This window comes from Stigmatopora argus, chromosome 22 (assembly GCF_051989625.1).
Source record: "Stigmatopora argus isolate UIUO_Sarg chromosome 22, RoL_Sarg_1.0, whole genome shotgun sequence".
Taxonomy (NCBI): Eukaryota; Metazoa; Chordata; class Actinopteri; order Syngnathiformes; family Syngnathidae; genus Stigmatopora; species Stigmatopora argus.
Window position 1 is genome coordinate 7,763,091 of NC_135408.1, and position 21,392 is coordinate 7,784,482.

The window sequence follows — 21,392 nt, forward strand, 5'->3', positions numbered from 1 at the left end:
TGACCGTAACTTCTTCCGTGCAACACACTCCTTCAGTAGGGTTTTGCCAAACTCGTTAATGTTCACATTATTCAGCGTGAACAATTACCTCCGTGCCCTCTGGCTCTGCCTTCACATCGTTTGTCAGTTGAAGGAAGCTATCTGAAATTGTATTACTACCCCATCATGGCCATGACTCATCTTTACTGTAGACTCATCGCAACTGTATATTAATTACACACTGGCTAAAGAAAAGGGGCTGTTTGAGATCAGGTTAGTAACATCACATTAGTTTGTGCTTGTAAAGACACAATTTTCTATACTGTTGGCTGGAAGATTTTGTCATTTCTGAATGTCTTTCTATCTGGAGCTAGATTTCCAGCCAGGGAAATCTACGCCCGACTGCTCGATTCACCAAATAATGGTGAATTACCCAGCAGTGTCTGGCTGCAACAATACATGAGGGAAGTAGGATGTCTTTTTACTGACCACGTTAGAGGTTTCATAGAATTTTTATGCTCTTTTTAGGGGCTGAAAAAAGTCAATTTTCAACTAATCTGGCTGTATACAAAGAACTAGTATTTGAAACGGAGGAAATATATATTTTTCTTAAATGTCACCGGTTTCTGCTCCTCGTTATTTACAATGACTACTGCACGCATGAGTATTTTCTCACAGGAATGTCATGCCCCCGTTAGAGGTCCCATATATCGGACTTTGCCGTGTTGTGGTAAATTAGCACACTTGTTTTGATTGTTACATTTCATAAACCATTGTGTTTACTAACTATATATTATATGTGGGGTCATGTGTTGATCAAAGAAATTGAACATCATCCTTGAGCATTTCTGTGCACCCTGACAATACAGATCATTACAGTAATTTTTAGAGAACACCATGGCAACAGGGCACACACATACTACCACTGCTGACTGGCTCCTTAATTGGCTGGTCTCTTGAATAAGAAGTCAGCATTTAGTCTGGTCTTTTCTTTTATATTAATAGTTTCCGTCTGTACTTTGTGAATTCTATTTATTAAAAAAAGTGACTTTAAATGTCTTTAATCCCCTTAAAAAGATGGAAATCACTTCATTTATCCAAAAAAATGTTGACAATTTAAATGCAAATACCATTCAATAACTCAAAAGTACATTGTTAATTATATTTATTTTAAAAAAGTGACTTTAAACTTCTTTAAGCCCTTTTTAAAAGATGACAATCACTTCATTTTCCCCCAAAAAAACTGTTGAAAATTTAAATGCAAATTGCATTCAATAAATCAGAAGTATACTTTGTTAATTCAGAAAAAGTTGAATATTAATGATGAGAGATTATTAAGGTTTTCACAATTTCTGCATGGGTTTTCATATACTGTCACCATTTAATATGATTTATTATATACTTCCTGTTATTTAGTCAGAATGTACCAGTAGGTTAGATTCCCCACGTTTAATGAGCCCACTGACAAAATAGATAAACAATTAACTGGAATAGCAGTCTACGAAAAGTAGTCTTTGTGAATTTGAGCATGTTGTTTTTCTCCAAAAGTTTAAGCTAAAATTCAGAATAACGATGTGGCTAAAGCTAAACTTCACACCGACAGCCGGTAGAATGTGATTTTTGTTAATTAGCGTGATTAAACCCCTCACTTTTAATGAGCTGTCCCCTCAAATAGGTCTGACTATGAACTGCATAGAGACCTTTTCTATCTCACATTAGCGCCACATTAGCTGTAAATTAGAAAAATCTCTCCAACCGTGGCTTTGACCCAAAAGCTGCCTCCGATGCTTTGTGATGGTCCATAAAGCTCACATCATCAGAGTCACTGTCGTTTTTAAATGAGCAAGCATTTGGAAGGACATGCAGATACATCATTTTTTTGTATGAACTCTGCACTGAGAATGACTTGTTTTCTGCCCAGGCATCGAATAGCGTAAAAATTCAATATTTTCAGGGGCACTGCCATTTAAAGAAGGACTTTATGGAGTGATCGGATGATTTAAAACACTAAAACAGCTCTCCTCCACCTTTTGACATTAGAAACTGATTTATTTCTTGTTATTCAACTTTTTTTTCAAGGGGAAGTATTTGCTCTTTTGCTCTACTTGCTTGTTAACGCTTGGTATTTAATCACATGTTAAATATTGGGTTTAAAGCTTGTCATTTAGTGGTCTATTAGATTTTTAAAAATTAGTTTCCATTGACGCTAATAGATTTCCGAACTGGCTGACAGTGATCATTTAATACGTTGAATATTTTTTTTAAAAAACTGATTGATGCAATGATGGATAAATATTTAAAACGATGCTTAAATTATTTTGCTTTTAAAAGCTTTGCAGTATGCATTTCTTCGGAAACAAAATTGGTAATATTTATGAGCTACAGAATTGGTTAAAATCATGAAGGTTTTTCATTTCCTGAGATAGTTTAAACAAAAAAACTGATTGATGCAATGATAGATAAATATTTGAAACAATTCTTAAATTATATTGCTTTAAAAAGCTATGCATTTCTTCGGAAACAAAATTGGTAATATTTATAAGCTACAGGATTGGTTAAAATCATGAAGGTTTTTCATTTCCTGCGATAGTTTAAACAAAAAAACTGATTGATGCAATGATGGATAAATATTTGAAACAATTCTTAAATTATTTTGCTTTAAAAAGCTATGCATTTCTTTGGAAACAAAATTGGTTATTGGTTTAAACAAAGAGGAGAAAAATCTGGTATTGACCCAAACTTGACAAAATTCTCGGTCACCAGATGCTTACTGTGCTGTTGGTATCAAGCAGAGAAAATTCCATCAAAGGGAAGCCTGTTGGCATTAAAGTGTTTAGGTGGCATCCGGAATCACACCCGTCAGATCTTTGTTGTGTGTGTGTGTGCGCGCGAGCAGTCGAATAATGGCACACTTCAAAGTCTACTTATATCACTGTGGTCAAAGTCTGGAAATATGAACACTCTGAGGACACTTTATAGAAGATGAAGATAAAAAAAAAGGGATGACCGTGAGGCTACATAACAGTGTCAAAGCATACATGGAGAGATTTCTGATGAAGAGGGCAAGGCTGTGTTCCGTGACAGTGAAAAGTGAAAGCTGGAATTTTAACACCTTGAAATATAGTATTTACTAATGCAATAAATTTGAATTAGTAATGGGGACTTTCCGACTTTCCAGGAGTTCACAATGCAGTTCGAGTGAACCCCACGTAATCTGCAATCTGGACAAAAAATGGCTGTTTTGGGGTGTGGAAATCAAGGTTGAGTGGTTTATGCACCAATCTTTACCATTAGAATAATATAAAGTGCAAGTACATTGTCACATCACTGTACAGAAGCATATTTGATGGATGTTAATAGAATTGTTTTGTCTAAAGTAGTGGAAAAAGACAATTTATTATGTATTGGGAATAGGATTCGTTGTCATCTATTGTGACCTGATAAACTCCAAGTAAGATAAACAGTATTTTTTGATCCAAGCAGTCTGCATTAGGGAAAAATTCAAGCTGGATGGTATGGGAGAAGAAGATATTAGCATAGGGAGCGCCCACGCCTTCTTCCCTCACAGCATGAAGACTTGACAGCACTGGGCAGGTTTGAGCCCGTTCCATGCTGAGAGTGACACTTAATGAGATATGCTTGCTCGTGCACCTCACCCACGCTCCATTATTTCTCTCTCAAAGCCACACAAGTAAAGTGCTACATCATCTTAATTGTGAATGTTTTGTCAATTAATTTGCGCCAAGACCTTAGCTTTGATGATGCCTCCGATGACTGATTATCAGACTTATTTCGTTATCGTTAGATCTGGTTGTTATCTGTCCAAGAGTGTTGTCATGTACTTCTTCGGCCAGCACATTTTCATAATTCCGGAGCAAAAATGAATGCATCAAACAAAACCTTCCCATGCGTATTGTTTCTATTCCCTCTTTGGGTTTGAATCCAAGAGTAGAACAAACTGTAACTTTGCATTTTCTTGCTACTTAATGTTGATAACAGCCAGCATTTTCTCCTCCGATGAACTCAAGCTAATTTATTTAAATGCATATATATGAGGTTTAAGGGTGGGTAAACCTTTGGAACTCAGCCGAGGGAGTAAATTAGTTTCGATGAAATAACAATCCTAGTTACCTGAAATGAGTGAGCTCCTTACAGTTAGCCACAATGATTACAACTAAGTGATTATTCTGATAATCATCATCGTCAGTGGATGCTTGGCTAATAATGTTTCATGCTTTTTCTTTTTGACTGCTGTTCAGAACTAGATTGATTATAATGGTTCCTTGAATTTGAAGTTTTGTGTTATGAACTACAGTTTGGTTGATATTTTACCGGTAAAACTGAAATGTGATTGCTAAAAATGAGAAAACATCGGCCCAAGCTGGGGTTCTCTTGGACTAGAAGCTGGCATTTAGTGCACTCAGATGCAGTTTTTCTTTTTTTTTTTTCCCCTTCTTGATAATTGGTAAATGGCTCACTTCACATGTCCAAGCAGAGTAGAGTTGTGAGTCATAACACTGTTGTATATTATGATCAGAATCGGGCACAATTATGTTAGATGGCTTCAAAATGGAGTCCACAGAGTATAACAGGCAAGTGAAAAGAAGTTTTGCTTTCATAAAGAGGAGGCGGATATTTTTTCTTTTTTTTTTTTTTTTTAGAAAGAAAGGATTCAAGCTGTTATTATTATTCTTTCAAATTAATTGCAGTAGTTGGAGGTTGTTGACATAGTTACGGTTTGTTCCATGTCATCCAATTGCCTCACAAGGTTAATGTTTCTCCTTAATGGAGCTCAAGTGATTTACCAGCCAATTGAACAAAAAGGTCAGCATGGATTTACTGACACTAATTCTGTTTTTCGGTCGTTTTGCTCCGCTCTGAGACACGGGCGTACAGAACACAGCTGGAGGATTTAGGTGTTAAAACTGAAGCTAAGCATTATATTTATTAGTCCAACCAAATAATACGCCGACACACAACAAAATGTTTTTTTCATTTTTTTAATATAACTAGACTCTATTGTTATTCTTTTAAATCTGGCCAAACAAAGCCCAACAGACACACAGACACAAAAGTAGATGTTTTGGCAACTATTTATTCAACAATTCAATTTGATACATGAGAAGGAACCTCTAAATTAAATAAATCAATCCCCACAAACAATGGGAAAAAACACACATGGGTCATAGCGCTGCGTACGCCATCATGACTGCTCGATATAATATTTAATCATCATAAAACTTGTGGTTTCACCAAGAAGCTGCACTAACATATCGGTAGCGGGAATTCTGACCTTTTGTGTTTGCAGCACAACTACACACTCAATGACATCACGATGTGCACTTACCAACAGCTGGTATTTAAACAACATAGTGAAGAAAGTTCAAATTTGGTTATATTTAGCTTGTTTGTATTGGGTCAATATCACTAATATTAAGTAAGATATTTCTCCTAATTTTAAAATGAGCAACAAAATAAACATAGTGTATCTCTAAAATAGAAGTATATTCCTGAGATGCAAAACAAACAGTTGGAATGAGAGTTCAACCACCAATGAAGTATTAAAAAAAAATAGATACTTCATGTTTTGTGATCATAAGGCCATGATTTTCCAGTACCATGACATTAAAGTCAATTAAGTAATTGAAATATATAATAAAATAAAAATACAATCCAAAAGTATTACACATAAATATGTACTGTATGAGATGGCAGAGTTGAACAAATGTGGACGTTTATGTACATGATTTAAATTTCATTTCATTTATGTGCCAGAGTTACATACAACGACAGTATTTTTGCAAGAAAAGCAAGAAATTAGAAAAAAGTTAGCAGTGTTCTCAGCTTCACATGCCAATGAGTGACTCATTGCACAGCTTTGAACCCAGGTCAGTAAAAGAAGGCCAGTGATGACTCATGGAATTGATGCACTAGGTTATGGATGAGCAAGAGTTTTTAAAGCGTCATTAAAAAAAAAAGACCCAGATGTGATACATCTGCACTTCAAGTCAACATTCAGAGAGAGTCAGTTGATAAAAGTGACAACTTCACAAAAGAAAAGCCAAAATAAAGGTCAGTTCACCATATGCATGTCAGAAAAGGTTATTGAAATGTGTTTAAAAAAAAGCACAACTCAAAAGATGTCAATTCAAGTGCACAATTCAGGATTGGACACCTGCATATATACATAACATAACAGTGTAACTGCCTTCATTATTCTTTTTTTAAATCTAGCAACAAATCGTGTCAACTTCTATCGTGAATGAGTGAAAATTTACAAAGGTTTGAAAAACATTTCTCTAAACACATTCGGCTAGTATTATGTTTTATAAAACAACACGTTTCTTTGTTATCGATGCCTTTTTGACCATTATATGGGCAAAATGTTGTGTCTGGGCAAAACAAAAAGTAAAAAACTTCATCTCCACACATGTTAAAAAGACAAGAACGGTAGTGCGAATGCATTGTGGGTAGTCCGCAAGTAAGTACACGACAGCAACGCCACGTGTATAACCATTTGAAAGCAGAACTTGACACGTTTAAATCAAAATGCCTCAGCAGTGACGGGCAAAGATAAAAGCAGATTTATTGAATGCTTCCCAAGTTGTGACTCACTTCATGCGCTTCTGTCTTCCAAATCATTACAGGCAACAAAGGATGCATACGTGGGTGATATCGTGTTGATGAATAGACAGACAGAGAAAAGAGATTTGTAGCTTTTTGACCCACAACTGGGCCCTTTTCTTGGCCAACCCAAGTTAACTCGAAAGCCACAATATGTAGAAATTGACCTGTAAAAGATCTTTGAAAATGCACTGGCTTGTGGATAATGACGAGTAGTGTCATGGCAACGTCGTAATATTTATTAGTCATCTCCGATATTGGTGGATCATATTGAGCAAGGCTTGTCAAACCTTCCATTGACTTAACATTATTTTTTTCCTGTTCTTACCGTAAATCATGTACAATGGAGCCTGTAAAATGGTTCACTGACAAAATTGCTTAAAGAAAAAAAAACAGCATAATTGATTTTCCGCATGATGTCAACGTTTCACGTGACTTCTGTTCAATTGAGCATTATTGCAGTATTTTGCTTAGTCTTTCACGATATTTTTGTAATATCCCGCAAACAATCTTTTACAACAATAACAGTCCCCCCCCGATCCGGCACGCTTAAAGTGACCAACGTAAAATCTTGCCGTTATTTCCGCTGAGAACGTGAAACTTCACACCACTGAAAAATAGAACTGAACCAGATTTTTTTTTCTTAAATCATCCAAGTCTAACACAAACAGCTGCCTGCGTGACTGAGTATGTAAGTGAGTGTTATGTCCCACTCAAGGAGATGGCGCGGCGGCGTTTGAGTTCACTCGGTGACAAAGACATTACTTACGGACTGTATTTGCATAATGCTGGAAATTGGTCACCAAATTGGAGACAGCTGGGCCAACTGTTCCATTGCCCTTGGTAACAATTGCCTCCATCTTGCTCGATTAATATACTGCTCGCCTCATGTCTTTCACACAATAGACGACGTGACAAATTCAGTTTCGAACATGCTGGCAGGCGAAAATGTTGGATTATTTAGCTAAATTTTACAAATTTTCTCATAAATTAATCCTTACACTCAGATTAACAAACCAGGAATTCCGAACATTCAATTAGATAAAAGGCTCGTCCCTTTTATAAACAACAACAAACACTTCGGTTTTCCTTTTATCGAGTTTTAAAACATCCTTTCTATTCTCTTAAATATTCTTTCAAGTAATTTAAATAGGAAAGGAGGCCAACAAAAACTTGCCGATGTGTTTTTAAACACTTTAGTTTCTTACATTATTTACATGGCGTGTGCCAGGACAAATTTGTAGAAATTGACTGAAGTATATGCAATGAAGATTTAAATGGAAATGAACACAACACTGGTTCAAAGATGCTAATATACAAAAAGATTACAGAAGAGCTGGAATTCAATAGCAATTTTCACAACCAAACACGTTTGAGCAGACATTACACACCAAGGAGTTAGAATCCCTTCAAAGAAAAATATTTGATTTTTTTTGTTTGTTTTCACTCTGTTTTCACAAATTGGAAACAAAGATTTGTCCCATTGTCACCTTGGGGAAAAAACAAAACAAAAAAACCACCCCCAAGGCAAATGTGTTGTTTGCAATGGAACATGCTGACTCCATTTTGTGCTTTTTGTTTTTCAGAACTTGGTTTGGAAAATACCGTATCTTGACTGAGTGAGCTCCACATCAATGACACCCAGAGAATTGTTGGATTTTGTTACGCAAAGCGACATAATGGAATCATGAATATTTTGGGGCATCTTTCTACGGTACTGCATCCCTGAAGGGGATTTAAATGTCAATATTTCATGTGATTGTCACCGTGCATATGTGCGCTCCATGCACATATGGTGGACTTGGTATTGTGCAGTGACACATGTAAGTGAAATGCAATTTTTTTTCTTGATCCTTTCACCCTTCCCACCAAAGAATTCCACTATGCACCTGCTGCTAGTTGAAGTGCACATCAAAACGGAATCACAGAAATAAAATGTATTTACCAATAAATCCCTGTACAAAATGTAACTAATGCACTGTTTTTGACGCATTACCAAATGGTGTGCTTTTTCCCCCAATACGGCGGAAAAGAATTTACTAACTTAAACAACAGGGTCTTCCAAAATCTTTGACCCCCATTTCGTAGGCCAATAATTTTGACAATTTTCGTTGGAAATACCTCAAATTTTCACAGCTTGTGTGGAAACGTTTTAGGTTTTTGCGTATAATGTTTGCCGTTTCTATCTTTTCAGGTTAAGAATAGGCATTTTGCGTGTTAAAGTATGCTTGGACTCACTCACCGAAGATAGTGCAGCCTGCCTGCTTCACAAAATTTACAAAGATACCGACTACAAAACCAATTAAGACTTGGCACCAAAAATTTCAAGAAACACTCTTAACACTTCCTAGGACTATGCAGGAAGGCTTCACAAACCTGCTCCACTGTTTGTGCTGTCTCAAAATTATTGTCCTACGAAATGGGGTCAAACTTTTTAGAAGACCAGGTATTTGCGGGCCCAACTTAATAAAAAATCTGTACTAAACAGGTCAAAGTATGGTTTTGTGAAAATTATAGGTGCTACTCAAAGTAGCGGCTCTCATGTACTAGTTGGGCTTATGGCATAAAGGGTGCAGTGTGGCCTGAATAGTTACTACTCATTATTTTTAAGTGAGAACATGGAGAAGGCGGGGATCGATCCGAGTACCCCTCTCATGGTAAGTGGACGCTTCACCATTTGAGCAAAGTTCCCACCCACCTCCTTAATCTGCTACAAAATGGCTCTCTACATTTCTGTTTCAGCTCTAAGGTGACAAGTTGAAGGACGCGGGAATCAGTCCGACCAACTGTCGCATTGTAAGCAGACTCTTTACCATACCCAGGAAACCACCCACTAAGTCACAGAATGGCTCACCACATTTCTGAAATTTTCAATGTTAGTGTACAAGCTGCGATTTGATCCACAACCTCTCGCATGGTAAGTGGACGTCTTACCTCTTGAACTAAGTTCCCACCCACCTCCATACTAAGTCACGGAACGGCTCATTACATTTCCTTTTCAGGCGTCAAGTGACAAGTTGAAGAACGTGGGATTTGATCCACAACCTCTCGCATGGTAAGTGGAAGTCTTACCTGTTGAGCTAAGTTCCCACCTCCCTACTAAGTTACGGAATGGCTCACTACATTTCCTTTTCAGCCGTCAATTGACAAGTTGGGATTCGATCCACAACCTCTCACATGGTAAGTGGATGTCTTACCTTTTTGAGCTAAGTTCTCACCCACCGCCCTACTAAGTCACGGAATGGCACGGCACACTGTCTGTTTTAGCTCTAAGGTGACAAGTTGGAGGAAGAACGACTCGAAATAACTACCTTTTGCATGGTTAGGGAGCACTTTACTTTTTGAGCAAAGTACCCGTTTTCAGGGTAGTATGCCGCCAGCCCCCAGAGGACATTCGATCCGATAATTTTAGCAAAACCAAACTTATCTGTTTAGTGCAGTTTCCATTGAGTTTGGTCCGCAACTGTACAATTCTTACAGCTAGTTGTCCTGAAGCCATTATGAGGAAAAGGAAAGAAGCCAACGACTACCGGAATATACACAAAAAGTCCGTCGGTATAGCAGAATTAGAAAATGCTGTTCTATTCTTTTCGTGTCCTCTAGCATCAATAGTTATATTTTTGGTGTTTATTCTCAATTCTGAACAGGAGCACATTACACCCTCACTCTAATTACTATACACATAGATGAGCAACCTTGCTACACGAGTGTCACACAAAGCTTTCTTCTTATCTTACATGGTTCGACATTTTAATTACAGGTCTATTTAAAAACAGAAGGATCGTCTAAGAAATGTAAGTGCGAGTGTATAAGGCGCGGAATAGCACAGATCACCGAAACAATAATAATAATCCAAAAGAAGAAAAGACACAATGATGTGAGCTAAGCAATGGAACGACGGCCCGTTCAGGTGACCATCTAGAAAAGCATTTACATTGCTACCGACTGATACATGAAGGCATTGACACAAGTTCAATGGCGTCTGTCTTTTTAGGCACCGTGTTGATGTGAGATATGTGTTTGAATGTGTTTATATGAGCGGGAGTGTGCGAGCAGAAGGGAGTGGGAGAGCTCGTGGTGCTGTCTTCAGGTGTCTGAATGGGGGAGGTGTAAGACTTTAGTAGTCACGGGAGATTTACAGATTTACAGGATTGAGGGGCAAAAATACGAGTGAACTTCCACAGCGATGCCTGCGAAAAATGGAGGCCGAACGATTAGGAAAGATGAAGATGGAGTCAAAAAGAGAAGGACTTTGGGATCCTCTCTGGCGGACGGGTTACAGGCGGGGGACATCGAGGGACTGATGGCAAGGGGAGTGCCCTCCGAAGTCTAGATGAAGTACTCCTTCTTTTCTTCGGCGTGTGCATGGTTACCCTCGGCGTTAATGATGGCCGTGTCGGCGTCGGGTGCGTCGTCCGCTCCTTTGGCTTCGTTTGTCAAATACGTTCCTGAAAGGGAAAAAAACAACAACATGAATCTGCTTTCAAAACCAAGAAACGTTGAGTTGGCCTGCCCGACGTCTGATGCCGCAAGTGGAAAGCGACTCAGGGTGACGCTGCATTATTCATTCAGAATATGTCGCAATAGAAGAAAGCTTGTGAAATTCAACAGGCTACTGTGTCAGAACAACAAACAGTGCAAGCGAATACAAATAGGTAGCTTGACATTTTAAGTGATATGACAAGATTTTTCATAGCACAAGCCACTGATCTCAAATTCTTCAATTCAAGTCCCATTTGCTAACCTATTGACTAAATATAATAAAAGAGACCTACACTTTCTGTTTTTAAAACAAACATGGCTAAGCCCTCTGCTTACTTAACCCTTCTTAACCCTTGTATTCCTTAAGTGGAGCGAATCCCACCACTAATTTGATCAGATACAATCACGTGTGACCAAAATAAATGTTTTGTTCTTATATTACCTTTAGTTCAACCAATGCGGTTTAATGTGATCGGAATGATTTACAATATACGGAGTGGAAAGTCTGAATAATTTAACCTCATCCATCCAATGGTCTTTTCGGCACACTGTCATTTTTTGACCAAAAGGATTGCTTCAGTCTCACTTGCCTTAAGGGATTCCAACCTATATCAATTCCATGTCGTCTATTTTTCTTTGTCCGTCCTTCACAGCAGCGACTGCCTATCATTCATTTGCCACCTGGGGATCGTATGAGCACTGGGAACGTCTAACAGGACAGAGGGAGGTCACCGTGAGCCAAGTCCGCTGCGGTTTTACCTTTATGCCTGGCCAGGTATCTTCCCAGAACGATGATTAGACACAAGGTGACAAAGACCACCACGGCCACCACTCCCCCAATCAAAGCGTGGTCCGTGCCGTGATGGGCCAGAGCATTGGGATCTGAGGATGAAAACGCAAGCGTCAGTAAAGAGAAAAGGCAAACACTGCAACAAGGAATGAAGGCATTCTCTTTTCCAGTTTTTGCTTGTTCTAATGATGCTTCTGAGGTGCTCCTTCAAAATCTCAGAGGGAATAATAAAACCCTGAGCAACGGGATGAGACAAGAAAGACAGAAAGAGAGACATTCGGCCAGCAAGACAATGAGGAAGGCAGTCAGAAAAAAGGCTATCTGAATAATTCAGAAACCTCCCATGGAGTCACAGAAGTCGACAAAATGTTAAAATCAGCCTGGCAGTTGGAAAGGTACAGTAAATAAATCATCATTCGGAAAATTCCAAAAAGGAGCAGAATTGTTGTGAGCTGTACAGAGATGTAAAAACAGCACTGAGGATTGACAGAAGGATCATTATCATGAAGTTTGCCATATCACATGGGGGGGGGGGGGGGGGGGGGGGGGGATAAAAACAGAGCGGGAAAAAAAGGTGTCAATCTATTGCTCCTCAAACGTCATACAAAAGGGCAACAAAGCAGTCGAGCTGGATTTCTTTCACTTCAACATTCCCAAACCATGCAAAAAGCTTCCACAAACTACAACAACTACAGAGGCCTAATCATTTGTTTGTATTTGTTTCTAAACCGGTCTGTCGGAATTTACCATCTCCTCACACATAACCAACATTTTTTTCTTAAAAAAACGACATAGTATAGTGAGGCTTTTTTCTCTCGTAAAAAACGACATAGTATAGTAAGGCATTTTTTCTTAAAAAGTGTAGTAAGGCTTTTTTCTTTAAAAAACGACGTATAGTATGGCTTTTCCCCCTAAAAAACGACATAGTATAGTATGGCTTTTTCCCCCTAAAAAACGACATAGTATAGTATGGCTTTTTTCCCAAAAAAATGACATAGTATAGTAAAGCTTTTTTCCCTAAAAAACAACATAATATAGTATGGCTTTTTTTCTTAAAAAATGACATAATATAGCATGGGTTTTTTTCCTAAAAAATGACATAGTATAGTAAGGCTATTTTTCCTAAAAAAACGACATAGTATAGTAACGCTTTTTTTTTCTTAATAAATGACATAGTATAGTAATGCTTTTTTCTTAAAAAAACGACAGATAGTAAGGCTTTTTTCTTAAAAAAAACGACAATATAGTAAGGCTTTTTTCTTAAAAAAACAACATAGGCTTTGTTTCTTAAAAAACGATATTGTATAGTAAGGCTTTTTTTTGTAAAAAACAATATAGTATAGTAAGGCTTCCTTTCTTAAAAAACTACAAAGTATAGTAAGCCTTTTTTTCTTAAAAAAACAACATAGTAAGGTTTTTTTCTTTAAAAAAATGACATAGTCTAGTAAGGCTAGGGTTAGGGTTAGAGAATAAATCTGACTTCTGATTCTTCTCCTTCTAGTTGTTGCTGTGGTCCAGTGGTAAAAACATTGGGTCAGAACTTGAGGTGGCAATCAGGAGCTTCAGAACTTCAGGTGGACTCAAGTTCAAATCTGGAGTGAGTTCAATTCCACTCTTTGCAATTCTCAAATTGTTTATTGATGTAATGAAAATGATAAATATGACTTCCAACCACATCATTTCAGAAGTCACTGTGGTCCAGTGGCAAGGACAATGGGTCAGAACTCAATTTAGTGGATTTGACTCCCATGTGGGAGGCTGGGGTTCGAATCCCGGTGTCGTTTGACTGATCACGACACTATGTAGTTCAGTAAATGAGTAATCCTTTTTTCATTAAAATAAACACTTAGTCATTTTTTTCAGCAAAACAATTTGTTCCGGTCAGCCTTCGGCTGACCGGAAGACAGTTGGGGGGGGGGGGTTCCTGGTGGCGTTCGACAGTCGGCCTTCGGCCGACTGCCGACGCCATGCAGTCGTCGACACCGGGACGTGAACCCTCGACACCCATGCCGCAGGCAGGTGACTAACCCACTGCACCACGAGGCGGCCCGCCTATACATGATTGGAAGTTATATTTATCCTTTTCATTACCAAATAAACAATTTGAGAATGGCAAAGAGTGGACTTGAACTCACTCCTGATTTGAACTTGTGTCCACCACAAATTTCAACCCATTGACTTTGCCACTGGACCACAGTGACTTCTGAAAGGATGTGATTGGAAGTTATATTCATCCTTTTCATTACCTCAATAAACAATTTGAGAATGGCAAAGAGTGGACTTGAACTCACTCCTGATTTGAACTTGTGTCCACCACAAATTTCAACCCATTGACTTTGCCACTGGACCACAGTGACTTCTGAAAGGATGTGATTGGAAGTTATATTCATCCTTTTCATTACCTCAATAAACAATTTGAGAATTGCAAAGAGTGGACTTGAACTCACTCCTGATTTGAACTTGTGTCCACCACAAATTTCAACCCATTGACTTTGCCACTGGACCACAGTGACTTCTGAAATGTTGTGATTGGAAGTTATATTCATCCTTTTCATTACCTCAATAAACAATTTGAGAATTGCAAAGAGTGGACTTGAACTCACTCCTGATTTGAACTTGTGTCCACCACAAATTTCAACCCATTGACTTTGCCACTGGACCACAGTGACTTCTGAAAGGATGTGATTGGAAGTTATATTCATCCTTTTCATTACCTCAATAAACAATTTGAGAATTGCAAAGAGTGGACTTGAACTCACTCCTGATTTGAACTTGTGTCCACCACAAATTTCAACCCATTGACTTTGCCACTGGACCACAGTGACTTCTGAAATGTTGTGATTGGAAGTTATATTCATCCTTTTCATTACCTCAATAAACAATTTGAGAATTGCAAAGAGTGGACTTGAACTCACTCCTGATTTGAACTTGTGTCCTCCACAAATTTCAACCCATTGACTTTGCCACTGGACCACAGTGACTTCTGAAAGGATGTGATTGGAAGTTATATTCATCCTTTTCATTACCTCAATAACAATTTGAGAAATGCAAAGAGTGGAATTGAACTCACTCCTGATTGGAACTTGTGTCCACCATAAATTTCAACCCATTGTCTTTGCCACTGGACCACACTGACTTCTTAGATGATGTGATTGGAAGTTATATTTATCATTTTCATTACCTCAATAAACAATTTGAGAATTGCAAAGAGTGAAATTGAACTCACTCCTAATTTGAACTTGAGTCCACCTGAAGTTCTGACCCATTGCCTTTGCCACTGGACCAAAGTGACTTCTGAAATGATGTGATTGGAAGTTATATTTATTCTTTTCATTACCTCAATAAATAATTTAAGAAATGCAAAGAGTGGAATTGAACTATCTCCTGTCCATCTTAAATTCTGACCCAATGTCTTTGCCACTGGACCACAGCAACAACTGAAAGAAAATGATTGGAAGTTGTATTTCTCCTCTCTATTACCCCAGTAACAATGGAAAACAACTTTAAAGATGTAAGTGGTGGATTTGAACTCACTACTGATTTAAATTTCTTCCCACCTCAGATTCTGACCCAATGTCTTTGCCACTGGACCACAGCAAGAATTAGGAGAACAAAATAGCCTTACTTACAACAGTATAGTAAAGCTTTTTTCTTTAAAAAAACGACATAGTATAGTAAGGCTTTTTTTCATAAAAACGTTATAGTATAGTAAAGCTTTATTTCTTAAAAAACGACATAGTAAAGTAAGGCTTTTTTTTTCGTAAAAAACGACAGTAGAGTAGAGCTTTTTTCTTAAAAAACAACATAGCATAATAATTCCATATTTCATTAAAAACCAATTCGCTTGAATTTCTCTTCACTATGGCTAATGCATTATGAACATCCATATACGATTTTCACAAATCTAGCTGTCATCTGACTCTTTTCTTATATTCTCTTCCCATGTGGCTCAACTGAACAGCTGGCTCGCATGCGCTCCATAAGCCCGCGTGGTGTGAATGACCAGGCCTTCACACTTCACCGCCTCCCAGCGGACAAACAAACGCTCACAATGACACCCTCCCCACACTCAGGCACTTAACAGGGTTTCACTATTCTGAAGTTCTGCATGGTCAGTCAAGCAAAGCGGGGAGCAATGTCCCCCCCAAAGGCTGTGTTTCTGTGCCTTATTGTGGTAGGACTGTGAGGACTTTTAGGACATGCACACCTATGAGTGGGAAACACAGACATAAACATGTCACCGTGGCCATTAAAGCCTGCCGCTTGATGTATAGGAATGCTGTTACCGAATTAATTTGGAAAATACTATTGCACATAGAAATACAAGTTTTGCCATCGTACAATTTTTTTTGGGAGTGTCTTGTGTAAAAAAAGAAAAATCACTTTCAGATCGTCGTTTACAGCTGTCAACTTCTAAAATGTCACAATGTGGGTTCGATAAGTCGACCAAATTACTTATGTTTAAGCACATTGCAGATTGTTAGGAGATTTCGCCTAAGTTAATGACCTCCACTACGATGACTAGTACTATTTCTACTTCTCCTATGTGAAGATTGAGTGAAAGAAAGGAGATTTTTTGCAATAGAAAAACATCAAAGAATAAAACAGAAAGAACGGAAGCTTCTGGAGCTCCGTGGCTCTAAATCGCATGATCTTTTAACAAGGGCAGATACCTTCTCTGTGCGATTTCATAGCAGAGCACACTCCTCCTTCAATATTTATGGAGCTCTCCTTGTCACCCGGTCGTGTTGAATAAATCAAAGACGTTTACAGCTTGTGTGAGTCACTGACTCCACCGAAAGCATTTCTTTTCAAGCCACCAGCTAAATCCTCATCTGATGGGAATCACACATGCAATCGCTTTTAGGGGCTTGCTATCGTGACCCTTTGAAAAAAGTGAGGAGATGCTGCACAGAAAAAAGCAAAAACATGAGTGTGGCTAGAACAGCAAATGGTTCTCTGACTACAAAAACCTTGAGGAAACAAATTACGGCCTCGCCTTAGCCATTCCCAAGTTGCCATTAACAACCAAGAAATGGACTTCATTACGTTTAGCTACAGCTTCACAAGCACTGTAGCTAAGCAAATAGACAATGTTCAAAGTTATGATTAAATGAATGAATGAAGGAATGCTTTTTACTGTCATCGCATGAATGTATACCACGAAATCGAGGTGATATATACAGTGTAAATAGTAAAAGTGCAAAGCAGAAATCTTAAAATGATCATAAAAATGGAAATATTGCAGTTTGGAAGAGCACCAAAGGGGATTTATGTAATGCAATGTCATCGTTTGACACGATGGACACGACACCTGCACAATCTAAATAGATGTGTCAAATATCCTAGGCAGCGATAAGGTTCGATAAATACACCTCTCACAGAGTCTAATAATGGAAGCAAATAACAAAATAGACATTTTTCACGTGACCGTAAAGTGACAAGATAAAAGACATTTTTGCACAATTTCACATGTTTTTATCTATATCGGGGCCTCACCGTTGAGCGGATGTTTGGTTTGAAAGTCACCTCACAGGATTACATTCAAAATGGGAATCAGTCGTTATCAAAGTTTGTCTGTTGCACATCCGCCGTCTTTATCTAAAAAAACTCCAGCGCAGTCATTTACCAAACAGAATTGTCCTTTGTGCCAACATTCATCTCGCGAGGCTTAACAGATCAAGCTCAAACCATCAAATGCAGCATCTCCGAGGCCTAATAGACACCTTAGACAAAGGCTTACAGAGATTTTTTGTCCTTGAGTCTTAATGTGAAACAATAAAAGCTATACAAGAAGCAATAGAAACAACGCCAAATTGTAGATTTGCGATACCACATGCAGCACACCTGCAATGTCTACTTTTTCTCAACATAAGCAGGCACCAATTTTAAAACATGTTTTAAGTGTGGTAGACTTTACTCATGAATCATCTCATGCAAATAGCGGTTTAAATTATTTTTTGCCCACACAGAAAAACAATACAAAGAGGTCCAATGCAGTGGCTTTCAATGAGTTACCGTCACTACATCGTATTTTATATGCGCAAAGGTATGCAACTAGACAAAATTTTTGGTATTATTTTTCTTTATTTTGTACTGCCTGCAGGGGGAATAGAGAAAAATGAGAGCGTGAGACGTTTAAAGAAACGCAACGCAAGTCAAAACGCCGCTGTTTAAAACACGGATGTGTTTTTAAAAAAAAATGTTCCCCGTCCGTGTCCTTGCAGATTATTGCTAGGCAGCTCTGAGAGGATTAATTAGATTCTGAAAACAAATTACTTCTGCTAATCATTCAATAAAGCCCCTCACATGGTCGTGGACACTCTCTTGAATATTTAAGCAGCCAGACTTCCTCCCTCCTGTCCTGCTCTCACAATGAAAATGAAGTTATAATCAGAGTAAGACAATTAATCATATGAATTCATTAAGCCCAATGCGAGAATCAATCTATCACGATGGCTTTGCGTTCCGTGTAGTCGATGACCTCTGCAAAACAGTGAGAAGAAGCGACAGTGGGATAAGATGAAAGCGACACCTGTGCTAATTTGATCGGAATTTTATTGCCGCTGCTTCTCCTGCAACTTCTGTTAACACCACGTGAGAGGGATGTTAGCATTAACCGATTTAAATGAAAAAACCCACAGAGGGGCACGTCAAGCTAGAGTTTCCTTTGGAGACTTGTGTTAAATAAAGTTTCGTCAACAAATAAAAAGCAGAGCTTCAAGAAGGGGTTATTAGATGTAATTCATCGCATGCGACTTGAGAGCTACTGATTTTTCACTCTCCCTATTCTACACTGACTCCCAAATTGTTGCCATATTTCTTTCTCCAAAGCCAGTTAATGTGACAGCTCATCAATAAGCTGGCTCAGCAATAAGCGCAAAGCCCTTTGCATTGTGTTTGAATCGGTCGTGCGCCAATCGCTGTTATGCGTGGGAGGAAATGGACGGAAGATTGTTGTCTCTATTCAATATTTAACTCCTTTTGAACCCCCTGAGGATGCATCGACTGCAACATAACCCCTCTACTTTAAACACAAGTCAGCCACCAAAGCAGCGGTCGCGAGAGAAAATGTTATTTCTGCTCATCACACGTCTTAACCCTGTGCTAACGTTAGATCGATAGCAATGGAATAAAGCTGTTAGAAATCCCTCCAAGGAATGAAAATTGTCCTTTCACTTATTGAGTTTTCACAACAGGTTTCTCTCCCGTCTAAAGTAGAACACGCATAGAACACGAGTACCTGCAGAGTGCACTTTTTGTCCTTCATGTTCAAAGTTAGGGAAAAGTCTGTGTTTTGTCTTGATTTGATAATGGCTGAGACCAAAAATTGGAATTTGAACACGGTGGGGTCGACAATTATTATTTATGCCTCAGTAGATCACAATTTACTGCCACCTGCATTGTTTCATGTGACTGTCTTTTTTCTAATTCAAATATTTACTGGAAAAAAAATTAAACTACATTAGTGTAGATTCAATATCAACCAAATTTGGACTAGGCACTATTTCCAGAAGGTTTTAACCTATATTAACATCAGCCTATTATGCGAGGTAGGTGCAACAATCAAGAGCTAACGTTATGAATATTTCATAGTAGGGAAAACGATCCGATGTCTTTAAATGCAGACGGTACAAACCCTCAAGGAATAGAGCCCAAAGGAATGTTGGTAATTAAATCACAGCATGTTCGCAGTCTTCAGACAATCCACATTGCATCCCGAAACACACCCAGCTTTAGATAGAGATCGCCTTGCCACACTGAAGCAGCCCATTATTGATCCCCTCACCTTTGACTCTTCACGTAAACAACACATTCACGGCCCACAGAGAAAAATATTTGCCAATTTTCTGCTATATTTCAATCTTTAAATGAAAACAACAATCCATGCACCCTAGGAAAGTAATAGTTCATCTATCTGGGGAGCTTCTTAAAACAAAACAATTTTGGAATACTAAATGATAAAAAAAAAATCATACTTTAAGTGAAGCCTGCAGTAAACATAAAAATCCAACCAAAATAAATCATCATGGACAAAGGTGGCAAAATCAGAATGCAAACTAGTTTGGTAATTAAAAAACACAAGTGACTCAATAGGAGCAATGCACAAGCAATTGGTTAACAGACTCGAGGTCAAATGAGCCCTCTCGTTAACAGTATAGTAACGTTCATATGTGAACACCAGAGTCCATGAACTATACACTTGATTGATGGGAAGCATAAAAAAGACAGTGCTTTTAGATCCAAAACAAAGCATAAAAAACTCGTATTTCAAGGCACCACTGTCGCATCAGTCTTTCTATAACGTAGACTTTTCTTGGTAAAATCAAGGCATATCAAATGCATGTCTTGGAAAGTATATTCACTCGAAAAGGGACAAAAGGTTATTGAAGCTTAATTTCACAACCTTTATCCAAGGACTGAATTAAATAAGGAAAAGCCTTCAACCCTGAACATGTCAAGTCTATAAACAATGGATGCAAGTGTGTCTCTCCTTATCGAGTTCGCCTGTATTGAGCCAAATGGCTAAAATAATGCTATGAAAAGAGACCCTGATGTAACATAACCTATCAATTTCAAGTATCACATTCGGACAATTTCACTGCATGTCTCATGTCTTAGTAAAACCATTGTTTGTGTCAAAGCTCTTGGTGCAGTTTTTCTTCTTTTATCCTCTCTTCCTCTCGGTTACTAAGTAAGAGCAGATAACTTTAAGAGTGCAAGACGGTGGATGTGCTTTATTTCATTATTTTCTGCTCCTCCACAGGCAGAGGCACAGCCCATGAATAATTGCTGTCCTCTCGAAGACAGCGCCCATTCTTAGCACTGATATCACGCAAACCGGGTTGGTCAAAGGAATACTGATTGTGAGGACTGAACAGTAAATATTCCAAAGAAAAGCTGGTTGTGCGTGATTACTAATTTCAGCCGGGCAAGGTCACGCCTAATTGGCAAACCCGCAAAGAAGAACACAGCAGAAAGGCGAGCGGCAATGCAGGCGAGAATGTGTTTATGTGCCCTCTGATGACATTGCACAGACCTTTGGTGCTTGGGGAAAGACATATGATTGCCATTAAGAGTGACCGGGAGCACGCTCTAGCGCTTAATCAATACAGTGAATCACAGGCTAACTTCAGGCGTCAGAGTACAGTCATATACCACAGATTAGGGATCTTTATCTTTGCTCTAGCTGCACCCCAGAGGTGAACAACTATCACAAGGCAAAATAGACCTAATTAGAGTATTTATTAGAACCATCGAGTCTGCTGTATCAAATATTTATTGGCTAATATTCTTGCAAGCTTGAATGATTGTCACTATTCACCAAGACTCCAAAGCACAGACTACTAATACTAAACTACATGTGCTACACGCATTTCCAATAAGAACCACATTTGTGAATATTAGATCTGCATAATTGAAGTTTATTTCAGGTCTTATTGGATGAAATTTGCAGATTGTTATTGTTTGTAGAGGTACTTCTTATTACTCCCATATTTATAAAGTGTGCACGTCA

The 21,392-nt window shown here is 38.4% G+C and overlaps 2 protein-coding genes across 11 annotated transcripts in view; one reads left to right on the forward strand and one right to left on the reverse strand.

The window, feature by feature from the left end:
* Nucleotides 1-12,406, forward strand: part of ltn1 (listerin E3 ubiquitin protein ligase 1) — a 33,310-nt gene extending 20,904 nt beyond the window's left edge. The window contains exons 33-38 of one of the 3 annotated variants that reach the window (XM_077591550.1): nt 8,190-9,260; nt 9,346-9,399; nt 9,484-9,520; nt 9,606-9,658; nt 9,740-9,783; nt 11,739-12,406. The gene's annotated coding sequence lies outside the window, so the exon portion shown is untranslated. Of the gene's footprint in view, nt 1-8,189; nt 9,261-9,345; nt 9,521-9,605; nt 9,659-9,739; nt 9,784-11,738 lie in introns of all 3 variants that reach the window. The other 2 variants (XM_077591552.1, XM_077591549.1) reach the window with 2 other exon arrangements.
* The window catches only part of LOC144067708 (cell adhesion molecule 2-like), a 126,714-nt gene continuing 110,376 nt past the window's right edge, over nt 5,055-21,392 (reverse strand). For 4 of the 8 annotated variants that reach the window (XM_077591554.1, XM_077591555.1, XM_077591553.1 and 1 more), the window contains 2 exons: nt 11,845-11,967; nt 5,055-11,051 (listed from right to left, as the gene is read on the reverse strand). In XM_077591554.1, coding sequence (XP_077447680.1) covers nt 10,933-11,051; nt 11,845-11,967 — 242 coding nt within the window. In that variant the 3' untranslated portion in view covers nt 5,055-10,932. Of the gene's footprint in view, nt 11,052-11,844; nt 11,968-15,253; nt 15,313-15,682; nt 16,083-16,623; nt 16,711-21,392 lie in introns of those variants that run through there. The other 4 variants (XM_077591559.1, XM_077591562.1, XM_077591560.1 and 1 more) reach the window with 4 other exon arrangements.